This window comes from Schistocerca cancellata, chromosome 3 (assembly GCF_023864275.1).
Source record: "Schistocerca cancellata isolate TAMUIC-IGC-003103 chromosome 3, iqSchCanc2.1, whole genome shotgun sequence".
NCBI classification, from domain to species: Eukaryota; Metazoa; Arthropoda; class Insecta; order Orthoptera; family Acrididae; genus Schistocerca; species Schistocerca cancellata.
The window spans coordinates 142345737-142359762 of NC_064628.1; the positions used below are offsets into that span (position 1 = coordinate 142345737).

Sequence of the window (14026 nt, forward strand, 5' to 3'; positions counted from 1 at the left end):
GTAATGATGCTTAGACATTATTTATTCTGTTTTGTTTTAATGCTCATGTGTGAAATTGATGTTTCGAAAGTGATTCTGATATTTTATTTTTGTACTCATGTCATCATTCCTGTAACACTGATGTATATGTTTATTTCTATTCTTTTGTAAAGCCCCTATTACTACAAATGTTACCTGTATTGTTATGTTTTTAATGATGTATTTTGTACCTTTGTAATTGTATTCTTACGTCATAAAATTGTAATTGACACCAGTTCATCATATTATTAACTTGTAAGCATTCATTTCACTGCACACTTTTCTGTTGGTCATACTATATGGACACTATGTGAGAAGTAGGGACTGTTAGTGTTTGCACGTGTGTTAATAATTCAGCAAGGGACTGGATAACAGCATTGCTGGTTCTAAGGACAATTCCAAAAACTTTGTGAGTGCACAAGTGGTGGTTATGGACTTGCTCTATTATCCGCAAGACTCTTCCATGGTGATTGTGCACCTGCACAGCCGCAACAGATGGCTGCTGGCCATCTCTACAAGGACTACAGTGGGTCTGCACCTCTGGTGGCCCGCCAATACCAATACTCTCTACAAGGACTACAGTGGGTCTGCATCTCTGGAGGCCCACCAATACCACAATCTCTACAAGGACTACAGTGGGTCTGCACCTCTGGTGGCCCGCCAGTACCAATACTCTCTACCAGGACTGCAGTGGGTCTGCTCTGTGATGACCTACCTATCAATACTCTTCAACACGTCGACTGACTCTGCTGTGGGTTTGCTCCGTTGTGGCCCATTACCTGTCAGCATGTCAAGAGTCAGCACTGTCTTTCTGTTGGAAGGACAACACTACTTCTTCAAGACTGCATGGACATCCACTACTTCTGTGTGCAATTTCTTTTACTAATGAGACTTTGTGAAAAACAAAAACTGTAATTACTATTATGATGAACAATCTGGACTGTCTTTATGGACTGTGAGAAAATTTTAGCTTTTGACCAACATTGTATCAATAAGTGTGTGCATTGGATATCTTTGTTAGTGTAATTATGAAAAATTTTATCAAATCATTATTGGCCACCGGCCAAAAACATTTTGTAAAATTTTTTGTGGGGAGCATGGGGGCTATGTAAGTAGGCTGTTTAGATTTTTATATGGGTAATGCCACGAAGCGCTCTATATGAAAATCACTGGCTGTGCTGTGTGCAGTATGTGGCTAGTTTGCATTGTTGTCTGCCATTGTTGTCATGAACTGCTACAGCTGGATGTGAACAGCGCGTAGCGTTGGGCAGTTGGAGGTGAGCCGCCAGCAGTGGTGGACGTGGGGAGAGAGATGGCGGAGTTTTGATAATCTGTAAGACTGAATGTCAATTATGAATATTAAGGTAAATACATTGTTTGTTCTCTATTAATATCTTTCATTTGCTAACTATCCCTATCAGTAGTTAGTACCTTCAGTGGTTTGAATCTTTTATTTAGCTGGCAGTAGTGGCGCTCGCTGTTTTGCAGTAGCTTGAGTAGCGAAGATTTTTGTGAGGTAAGTGATTTGTGAAAGGTATAGTTTAATGTTTGTCAGGGCCATTCTTTTGCAGGGATTTTTGATAGTCAGATCGCGTTGCGCTAAAATTATTGTGTGCCAGGTTAAGCACAGTCTTGTACAATTGTTCTAAGTGGCCGTTTCATATGTATAAATGTTCAAAGGGGATGTTTCAGTTAATGGCAGGGTGGCCTTTGCCGCACGAAGTGAAACGGGGAGAACCTGAATGAAGAAAGATGTGGGAGATTCACCACGGGGAGTGCTTTCGCTAGCCTCCCTTGGAATTCGTTTCTCTTGCAGGGACTTGATGAGAAATTCTCCCCTCCAGACTCCAACCGTTACAAGAAAAAGAAATGGAAGTTGCGACGACGAAAAAGAGAGGAATGTGAAACGAAAGGCTAGCGGGAAGTACGATTAGATGGGAAGAATTGTACAGGAAGTACGGAATTCAGTCCAATGTCCTGAGCGATATATTACCTGAGACTAATTAACTTCAACATACGGGCTAGTATGGGCTAGATCCAAGTTTATAATCAGCATTACAGGAATGGAAAAAAACTCTACGGTCTGACATCCTGATCATTTGTTTACAATGGTTGCTTAGGTATCATTCTCCCTTTCATTTGTCAATATAAAGACATCTTCTCTATTATTTATTTTTCTGTATTCATCAGACGTCATTCTTCGTCAGAATAATGTTTTGAACGGGAAACCATCAACAGTATTCAGCAGACTCGGATTACTCCCGAAATAGGTAGGTAAGCTTCGTCCACTATACTTTTCGAAAAGATTCTGGGCAATGACAATGTCTTGCAACTCTCATTTCGAAAATTTTAAAATGAATTTCAATTTTGGAAACCATTCAGTAATTATATTCATTCAGTAACTACATTATTCGTGGAAGAGTAATGAAAAATTTTCTCTTAAAGATAACATACCATTGAATCTGATAGACGTACTACGTGAGAAAACAAGTAATAAGTTAACCAAGAAGGGACATATAACGTAAATCTTCTCAAATGGTTAAATGAAACTGCATTACTGTTAGGAGAAAAAGTTTAGTTAGAAGTAGTCCAAGAGCACGTCACACAGTTTGAAATAGAAACGAAGTTTCTATCTCGGAGCTTTATGCGATTTGAAGCGCACACGTAACACACAGATACAATTTACGCCCATGGAATATGATCACAGCTACGAGTAGTGAAAAATACGCCTCTACCGACAAATGCTGAGAATTTCAGATATGCCATGTATGCTAGCAACATTTTCTGTTACGTATGTTTCTCAAATTATACGAAAAATACATTGAACTGTGAGTCGCAAATGTCCTGTGCTGTATTTTTTAAACTACAGCGGATGGTATGTTCGTGCCATGATACCTGCCTGATCAGACTGCTTACTTGCAGTTAACTATTGGAAAGAAGTGAATTTCAGTACGTCCTTGTGCCCTGGGTTACGCATGAAGCTTTAATTTTTTCCCGCGACAAGCTAGGTTTACTTCTTATGCGCTACATATGTTAATGTAGAAACTACTTTGCATTCTGTGTTACTTAATTACATCTCGTGGCTGGTATTTCTGTTACTGGGTGACAGGTAGATTAAGTGAATCTGATGAAAGCACGCAGATACTTCATGAGAGATATAGCTATAGGGTACGAAAATATGATGATTCAGCAAATGATCGATTACACAAGAATCATTACTTAATGGGCCTAAGTATTAAGAATAGACGATATCAAAATTACCCGTGATAAAGGAAAATTAGAGATCGGGGTTCCAGACATCGCGAGAAAGCATGAAACAGCACTGTGTACTTTATGAACATACTAGCATTGTATGAACAGATATCTTATTTCTGTTCGACGGTATTTTTACGCAGTTGAGTGGAACGCTCTCTCAGTGTTAAGCAGTCCCAATAAAATTATTAATTGTAAAAGCTCCATTCTAAAATCTCGTTTACAAGAGGAAAATGGCCCGATGTAATGTATATCTTCTTCTAGAGAATGTTCCATTGTCCGATTAAAGTCCACTGCATTTTCTACGCGGTCGAGAAACTTTTTCCTTAATATTTAGAACATCATGGGGATTTGGCTTCTAAGTCTATAGTGTTTTATGTTCCGTCTGTCTCCTTCTTTCTTGAAGAAGGCTAACTATAACAATCACGTGAATTACATACTTTCTCATAAATGAATTATACTATTTTTGAGGCTACTGGGCTGCGCATGGGAGGTTCCTACAACTACACTCCTGGAAATTGAAATAAGAACACCGTGAATTCATTGTCCCAGGAAGGGGAAACTTTATTGACACATTCCTGGGGTCAGATACATCACATGATCACACTGACAGAACCACAGGCACATAGACACAGGCAACAGAGCATGCACAATGTCGGCACTAGTACAGTGTATATCCACCTTTCGCAGCAATGCAGGCTGCTATTCTCCCATGGAGAGACGATCGTAGAGATGCTGGATGTAGTCCTGTGGAACGGCTTGCCATGCCATTTCCACCTGGCGCCTCAGTTGGACCAGCGTTCGTGCTGGACGTGCAGACCGCGTGAGACGACGCTTCATCCAGTCCCAAACATGCTCAATGGGGGACAGATCCGGAGATCTTGCTGGCCAGGGTAGTTGACTTACACCTTCTAGAGCACGTTGGGTGGCACGGGATACATGCGGACGTGCATTGTCCTGTTGGAACAGCAAGTTCCCTTGCCGGTCTAGGAATGGTAGAACGATGGGTTCGATGACGGTTTGGATGTACCGTGCACTATTCAGTGTCCCCTCGACGATCACCAGTGGTGTACGGCCAGTGTAGGAGATCGCTCACCACACCATGATGCCGGGTGTTGGCCCTGTGTGCCTCGGTCGTATGCAGTCCTGATTGTGGCGCTCACCTGCACGGCGCCAAACACGCATACGACCATCATTGGCACCAAGGCAGAAGCGACTCTCATCGCTGAAGACGACTCGTCTCCATTCGTCCCTCCATTCACGCCTGTCGCGATACCACTGGAGGCGGGCTGCACGATGTTGGGGCGTGAGCGGAAGACGACCTAACGGTGTGCGGGACCGTAGCCCAGCTTCATGGAGACGGTTGCGAATGGTCCTCGCCGATACCCCAGGAGCAACAGTGTCCCTAATTTGCTGGGAAGTGGCGGTGCGGTTCCCTACGGCACTGCGTGGGATCCTACGGTCTTGGCGTGGATCCATGCGTCGCTGCGGTCCGGTCCCAGGTCGACGGGCACGTGCACCTTCAGACGACCGCTGGCGACAACATTGATGTATTGTGGAGACCTCACGCCCCACGTGTTGAGCAATTCGGCGGTACGTCCACCCGGCCTCCCGCATGCCCCCTATACGCCCTCGCTCAAAGTCCGTCAACTGCACATACGGTTCACGTCCACGCTGTCGCGGCATGCTACCAGTGTTAAAGACTGCGATGGAGCTCCGTATGCCACGGCAAACTGGCTGACACTGACGGCGGCGGTGCACAAATGCTGCGCAGCTAGCGCCATTCGACGGCCAACACCGCGGTTCCTGGTGTGTCCGCTGTGCCGTGCGTGTGATCATTGCTTGTACAGCCCTCTCGCAGTGTCAGGAGCAAGTATGGTGGGTCTGACACACCGGTGTCAATGTGTTCTTTTTTCCATATCCAGGAGTGTATTTCGCACAGTGGAATGGGAAAAAGGAAACGTGTGAAATTTTTTAAATCAAAATAGTGATTTCAAGTGAATGTAAATTATTAATAAAACGTAACTGTGTCTCTAATGATGCTGATCAATTCTGTGTAGTACCAGTCCTTGTCACCTCATACACTGATGAGCCACAGCGATATTGAATGCCACCTCGTGGTGACGTGAGCACGTGACGCAGTAAGGAAAGTGGAGCAGGATGAATAGGCAATATTTCTTTCGACAAAACGGTTCGCAAACATAGAAATCCACTGATATAAATAGCTTTGACGAAGTGCAGTTGCCGGCCGCGGTGGCGGAGCGGTCTTAGGCGCTTCAGTCCAGAACTGCGCGACCGCTACGACCGCAGGTTCGAATCCTGCTTCGGACATGGATGTGTGTGATGTCCATAGATTAGTTATGTTTAAGTAGTTCTAAATTCTAGGGAACTGATGACCTCAGCTGTTAAGTTCCATAGTGCTCAGAGCCATTTGAACCATTTGAAGTGCAGTTTAGTATGGCGTGGCGCCTGGGAAAGGCCAAGGAAATGGCAAAGCTAATCAGCTGCTCCAGTGCTAGTATAGTGATCATGTATGAAAAATGGTTGAAGGACGGCGAAATGACGAGTAAGCGAGAGGATGATGGACGTGACCTCTTCATTAAAGAACGGGATCGTAGGTCAGCTCGCTCTGTAAAGTAGGGATCTGACGACAGAATTCAGTACGGGTGCAGGCGCAAATGTTTCGTCGCACCTCGTGCAGCACACATTGTTGAACGCGACACTCCTCAGCAGAGGACTTTAACGTGTTCCAGTGTTGTCGAAATTGCAGTGTCCGTTATGATGGCAGAGCCAAGTAATCACACACATTAGACTGTGGATCAAAGAAAACGTGCCGCCTGGTCAAGTGAGTCATGTTTCTTGCTTTATCAGGTCGATGGTCGTACACACACGCACTGTCATCCAGGCGAACGCTTGTTTGAAACATGCAAGGGAATCGCATCTTGCAGCAGAGTAACTGTCCTTCACACACTGCCAGAATCGTAACCCCACGTTGTTGTTTTGGCCACCGGATTGTTCGATTCTTAACGCGATGGATCGAAAAAAACAGTATCGGACGTCATATCTACGCCCACAAACCACTGGTCCGTTAAGAAAAGGAAATGCTTGACCTACGTGTAGTCACTTCTTATCTCAAGCCTTCGAAAACTTACCAATTACTTGTTGGATACATGCCACGTAGAATCGCTGCTGCATTGCTTTTTAACGGTTGACCAACACGCCATGAAGTCGGTGGTCACAATATTTTCTCTCATCAGTGTACCGGAATCTGTTATTTGAAGGGACAGACATCAAGCAATTCGTGTTACCTCACAAGCAACCAGTTACTCCTGGCCTGCTGTTCAGCTTTTCCTTTGCTTATGTTCTAACACACCCATTGGCCTCTACGAGTAAGTGCGACTTGGTTTTCCTGAATAGCTCAAAGATAAACTGGGATTATTCATCCGAAATATCTCTGCCGATCTCCTTTTTATCCTCTACCAATCCTCCCCCAACCTACAGGGTTCGACAAAAAGAGGGACCAAGTCGAGAACACATTACCATGCCTAATAAGTATTAGGAAACCTGTTGGCACTGAAATCTGTTTCCAGCCGCCTCGGAATGTGTAAATACAGGCCCTGTAAATTTTTAAAGGGCATGTTCTACCATTCGTCTTGCAAAAGAGTGGCAAGTTCAGGTAACGATTATGGAGCTGGGTAAGGATGACTAATCCTTCTCTTGAAAGTAGACCACAAAGGCTCAATAATATTGAGCTCAGTGTTGACCAGGAGAGATGCTCACAAAACCAGACCTCGGCGACGTTAGCTGTGTGAACAGGGAACCTGCCGTTTTGGAAGGCGCATCACAATTGAAGAACAAATATTATACCATGGGATAGACCTCATCATTCACCCATAGAACCGTTGGTTGTAACGCGATCTTGCAGAGTAGCCCTGGGGCCCTTTAATATGATAATGTGGTTGGCCAAATCATAAGCGCGTCTTTGGTCGTAACCTTGCCAGAAGCTGTAAACGATGAAAAACAAGACAAATAGGACCAAATCAGTTTTTCCAATGTTCAATGGCACAGGTTTTGTGACATCGGCATTACGTTTTCTTGTTGAGGGCTTTTTCATCCTTGGTGAGTTGTTTTGAAGGTCCAGATCACCCCGGAGTCCCCTTCTCATAGAGTTCCCTTCGTGTTGCTTCTGTCCTGGCGAGGTTCGCGAGAGTGATTTTCTGTTCTGCTGTGGTTTTTGCAGCTGCCGTCTTCTTCGTTTTTCGTCTCATGCCTCTTAATGGTCGTCTTTCACGATAACACCCACACGCTGTCACTTGGCGGGTGATGTTTTTCCGCTTTCCTGTTTATGGTATAAATCTTGGACACGGTGAGTCTCGAAGCAACAGGAAATTCATTCACCTTGATTACGGTAGTACACATCGTTCGAACACCTACAATTTGCCCACGCTCGAATTCGCTTCACTCCGACATAATGCACTCACAAATACATAGAATCATAGAATACTATTCTGATGACAATCGACACTTGCAGTGTCTTGAGGACATTCTACAGAAGCCTTTCGTTATCAAATACATCAGCGCAAACTGCAGACTTGGCTAGCATTTGCATTTACACTCAAGGATGCGTTTCTCACGAACTTCCCGTACTTTTGTCCAACTCCTGTACTTCCCTTTTGTTAAGCGTTTATCTACTACGATGGTCGCTATCTACTTTGGGTACTGTTATTACCTCCTCACCATAATGTGTCTAAGACTTATCATACACCAGTGACTGTCGCCTTACCTGCAAAACGCGCAGTCTGAGTACGAGGGCGAACGGATAGCTAGCTTCCAGAAGTCCTGGGTCGTCAGGCGTGGTGCACCCGCTGCTCGCCAGGGGCACAGCGCTCGATTCCTTGCGCCGGTCCAGCACCGCCTGCACATATGAACGAACCAACATTACATCCCGGTCTTATGTACCTTTGAGAAGAAACGTTCCTTTATACGTAGAATCTTCATCACCAGATTTGTAACATTATCTTCTCCTCCCTTCACTGTGATGGTAAATTTTATCCTTTCACTTCCTGTCCCCTCGCCTTCCCCCCCCCCCCCCCCCCCCACAACCCTTATGAACGGTCTCCAGGCACACCCTGAATAATAAATAATTTACAGACTTTTGGTGACAAGTAAAATATCTCAGACAATTACTTTGTGCATTAATAAATACATCATAAAAATAAGATGAACCTTTGGAACTGACAGATGACACTAGAAGATGGTTAAAAATTCATGCAGATAATTTTTTAATACAATTTATTACTGTGTAAACATTATAGTGTTAATGTGACCGACTAGCATTGAAATTCTCGGTCTACTTTCTTGCCCTCTACCGAGGATGAGCTACTCTGATTTGTTATTTCTTAAAAGTCACGGCAGGAACAGGGCAGACAGGAACAGTATTTGGGAAATCCCTCAGTTCACGAATGAACGATAAAGCCATCCATGAAATGACGTAGTAAAGCTACTTGTACAAAGAGCGCTTTAATCTACCTACATTTTCAATGCCACTATTCCCAACCTGTTACAAAGTACTCTGAGAGCAAGACATGGCGATGACGTCTATGAAGATCCGCTTGACGTGTACAGTAGAGGAGTGGTATAATGACACAATTTACCGGGAGTAACTGTAGTCGATGCCAGGTGAAGAACGGTTTTAATGCATTAGTTTCCGTCCTGTGGCAGGATTTATAGTCAGTTCAGTACAACGACAGATAACAATGACAAAAGTGTTTTCGACGTGTGAAATGCACTTATCATTTACAGTGCACGTTACTTCTCTTTAGATCTGAATGAAGTTATATTACTCGCTGTGCGCATGTATAGACCTGGAACTACTTGAACATTTACTTGACTGTCTGACGAAATTATACAGTTTTTATCTCTTATTCGTTATGACTAGGAAAGAAAGAAATTAAGGAAAAATAAGTGTATTGTTTCGCCGTTATCGGTGTTGTAGAGGGGTAGTAGTGCAGACACATCTGGGTGTGAAATTGGGTGTCGCCTATTCGAGCGGAATAATTCTGGACACCATTGCAAAGATTTTGGGAAACTACGGGACATGCAATTCAGGAAGTTATGGAGTGAAATGATTAGTAAGGCTCGATCGAATACCTTTCTCGCTTATTACTAACCTAGAAACTGACTTCCCTATGGGAATGAACACCATTCAATGGTTATTCCACAATGTAAACATTAAGACTATTCACGTTGGTGTGTAGAATACATCAGTCTGGCGATATACCATCTGACTTTCGAGAAAGCATCATCCACACAATTCCGAAGACGGCAAGGGCTGACAGGTGCGAGAATTATCGCACAATCAGCTTAACAGCTCATGCATCGAAACTGCTTACAAGAATAATTAACAGAAGAATGGAAAAGAAAATTGATAATGCGCTAGGTGACGATCAGTTTGGCTTTAGGAAAAGTAAAGGGACGAGAGAGGCAATTCAGACGTTACGGCTAATAATGGAAGCAAGGCTAAAGAAAAATCAAGACACTTTCATAGGATTTGTCGACCTGGAAAAAGCGTTCGACAACATAAAATGGTGCAAGGTGTTCGAGATTCTGAAAAAAGTAGGGGTAAGCTATAGGGAGAGACGTGTCATATACAATATGTACAACAACCAAGAGGGAATAATAAGAGTGGACGATCAAGGACGAAGTGCTCGTATTAAGAAGGGTGTAAGACAAGGCTGTAGCCTTTCGCCCCTACTCTTCAATCTGTACATCGAGGAAGCAATGCTGGAAATAAAAGAAAGGTTCAGGAGTGGAATTAAAATACAAGGTGAATAGATATCAATGATACGATTCGCTGATGACATTGCTATCCTGAGTGAAAGTGAAGAAGAATTAAATGATCTGCTGAACGGAATAAACAGTCTAACGAGTACACAGTATGGTTTGAGAGTAAATCGGAGAAAGACGAAGGTAATGAGAAGTAGTAGAAATGAGAACAGCGAGAAACTTAACATCAGGATTGATGGTCACGAAGTCAATGAAGTTAAGGAATTCTGCTACCTACGCAGTAAAATAACCAATGACGAACGGAGCAAGGAGGACATCAAAAACAGACTCGATATGGCAAAAAAGGCATTTCTGGCCAAGAGAAGTCTACTAATATCAAATACCGGCCTTAATTTGAGGAAGAAATTTCTGAGGATGTACGTCTGGAGTACAGCATTGTATGGTAGTGAAACATGGACTGTGGGAAAACCGGAACAGAAGAGAATCGAAGCATTTGAGATGTGGTGCTATAGACGAATGTTGAAAATTAGGTGGACTGATAACGTAAGGAAAGAGGAGGTTCTACGCAGAATCGGAGAGGAAAGGAATATGTGGAAAACACTGATAAGGAGAAGGGACAGGATGATAGGACATCTGCTAAGACATGAGGGAATGACTTCCATGGTACTGGAGGGAGCTGTAGAGGGCAAAAACTGTAGAGGAAGACAGAGATTTGAATACGTCAAGCAAATAATCGAGGACGTAGGTTGAGATGAAGAGGTTAGCACAGGAAAGGAATTCGTGGCGGGCCGCATCAAACCAGTCAGTAGACTGATGACCAAAAAAAAAAAAAAAAAAAAAAAAACAGAGTGACATTTTACTCCATAATAGAGAAAAAAATTGCACTAGTGCTATTTGCCCTCCTGACAGGTGCCTTGAAATGAGAAAGCCTTAGGAGTTAAGCTTTAGGATTCCACTGGATAAATACGAAGACTAAGTGTTTTACAGTCATTTAAAAATGCTGGAAGCTGTTACAAATAGAATGTGTGAGGTCCTGAATTACAGAAACTGACCCTTAGTAGCAATGAAATGTTTAGTTAATATTAACAGAAAAAATGTAATTCTCATTAAAGGGGTGGTGTGTTACACCACGACATAGTGTTCAGATATTAATTTCGAAGAATCGGTTCGTCGACCTGCTGTGATCCTCTTGTGCCATTCTTTTCATTTCAACGTAGAACCTACAACTGACGTCAGTAATTGTTTGTTCTGCATACTACAATCCCTGCTTTCCCCAACATCCTCCTAACGCTCCACAGTTTCCTCAAGTACCTTGGAGTTTATTCCCAGCCGGCTGATGTAGCCGAGCGGTTCTAGGCGTTTCAGTATGGAACCGCTCTAACGCTGCGGTCGCAGGTTCGAATTCTGCCTAGGGCATGGATGTGTGGGATGTCCCTAGGTTCGTTAGGTTTAAGTAGTTCTAAGTTCTATGGGACTGATGATTTCAGATGTTAAGTCCCATAATGCTCAGAGCCATTTAAACCGTTTGAGGTTATTGCCTAATGTGAAAACAAATGTCCTGTCCTGACACTCCTTGTTCTACTTTGTATTTTTGTCACACTGTTCTCCAGAATTCGAGAGCGCTCTGGATAAAGTAGTTAGCATATTAACAACTGTCTCGAATTGGACAGAAAGCTTGAAGTCATAGGACGGATGGTCAGCGTGAGTACAGCGACAAACGGGGTTGGAAATTGGAAATTTGTGGTAAGATCTTACGCGACCAAACATAAGTTAACTTACGCTAAGGACAACACACACACGCATGCCCGAGGGAGGACTCGAACCTCCGACGTAGTGAGCCGCCCGGATCGTGACAAGACCCCTCTGTCCGCCCGGCTAAACGGGGTTGGAACAACATTTAGCAGCTAAAGGAACCGGAAAAAAACAGTTACCGTGCGCTATGCGGTGATGAAGACAGCATTTGGATGGCTTCACAAGGGGAAGAATCATCGGGAAAATGGAAGAAGGAAGAAGCGTGACGAGTGTAGCTCAGGAGTTTGGTATTCCTCACAGCACTGTTTCAGGCGTAAGGGGAATGTTTCGAACTCCAGGCGTTGTTGCCTGAATGAGTGGATGTTGTCGACCACAATCGCTACATTGCGCAACAAGCGCTCGCAACCACATTTAACGAGAGTGGAAGGCACTCTCCACTGCGGCACGACAACTACATTATAGTGATACCTTTGCCCACAGTACATTGTGTTACGCTGACAAATCGACGGCACCGTTTGTGATGGTACCAAGAGTATAGGAACTGGACCACCGAGGAGTGGGCTCGAGTGCTCTACTCTGAAGAGAGCACGTTCAGTCTGAGTAATGGTTCTGGACGTACCGTCATATGGCGAGAAGTGGAAATACGTGATGGCTCCAAGAACATTATCGTTCTGAGGTTCTGTGTCATCGTGTGGGGAGGCAAAATGGGGCATGGGCATAATGACCTCCAGATGTCTGAATACGGTACTGTCACCAGCCAATGTTAATTTGTCTCTGTACTCCTTCCCCATGGGTTTCTTTTCAGTGATAGATTTGGCTCTGACTTCATTTTTATGGCTGACAATGGCCACTCAAGCAGGTGGTTTGGCTCTGGAAACGAAAGGACATTTAGGGAATGGCCTGATATGCCTATTCGTCCGACATAAATTCCATCGAGCAACTGTAGGATGCGTTGTACTACGACGACCATCCAATTGCTGTCAACCATGCTCGTGGAAGAATGAACCGCTCAACCGCACGAAATCCTTACCAACCTTGTGGTCATCGTGGGAGAACGTTGCAGAGCATGCACTGTCGTCTGTGGTGATCACATACCCTATTGACAATCTTGTCTCGGCCATTGTAATGTCCAGGAAACTGTTATGAATCAGAGTGTCTTCTGTGTAATTATTTGGATTTTCTCATATTTAAAAATTAGAAGAAATGATCTGTTTTTCTTGGTAAAAGGCTTTCAGTAGCCAAGATCGCATCAGTTCGTCTCTATTTTTCACAACCGGTTTCGACGGATATCACTATTATTACTCGGATTAATCGCGCTGGCTACAAGTGGAATCGAGTCCTCATCCACCACATATCAGTCTAATTTCTTAACATCGACACCATACAAATTCAAGGCAAAGGAACGAGACCTTGATTTAATAATTAAATAGCTGCGTTGACGTATTGGTACACCATTTGTATGGGAGCTTTGAATTTGTCTTTCTGCAGGTTTCATAAAACTCGGTGGCAGTGGCCATCAAACGTTTCTCCTTAGTGTTATTATCTCGAATTGTCAAATGAATTTCTATGTACTTCCACATGAGACTCGCAAGCGACATTTCCTCATGGAAACTGCTGTCTTCGCCTTGGAAGAAAAGGCGACGGTGATAATGGTATAAGGACCACTCAATATTTAAAACTGGTGTCCTATCTGTCGCACTACTAAGGCTAAATGGGACTGTTCTCAGAGATTTTGTGGAGATTACTAAATTCGTAGTTGCAGCTTAAAACAGAATTTTAGTATTTTGAGCAATAAGTTATGTATAATAAACGAATTAGTTGTACACCGTTGATCGAAAACATTATGAGCACTCCTCGAAGCGAGACAGAATGCTTCCCGGTGATATTACGGGCACGTGACGCGGCAAGGAGCTTGTGAGCGTTAATTTCGAATATGTCTACCCTGTGCCTTTATGTCGGCTTGAAGTATTTAGAGGAATGAGGTGCCTGAAAGTTTGTGGATTAGACCCAGAAGAAGGCCGCTGCAATCGTGGCCGAAACGTTGGCTTTTCTATAGCAGCAGTAGTTTTTTACATTATGACGCGGTACCAAACCCAGAAAACTTTTATGTCGAATGGGAACCCATTCTTCCTCATTAGCCGCAAAGCAGAGAAGTTTAGTGTTGCTGGACGCTGGGGTCTGTAGCGAAGTCAAAATTCCATCTCACCACGAAAGGTGT

General features: G+C 43.7%; 1 protein-coding gene across 1 annotated transcript in view; it reads right to left on the reverse strand.

Moving 5' to 3' along the window:
• LOC126176164 (uncharacterized) overlaps positions 1-14026 on the reverse strand; it is a 398525-nt gene that overhangs the window by 47584 nt on the left and 336915 nt on the right. The window contains exon 3 of the mRNA XM_049923306.1: positions 8054-8185. Within this exon, the coding sequence (XP_049779263.1) occupies positions 8054-8185 (132 nt within the window). The remainder of the gene's footprint in view (positions 1-8053; positions 8186-14026) is intronic.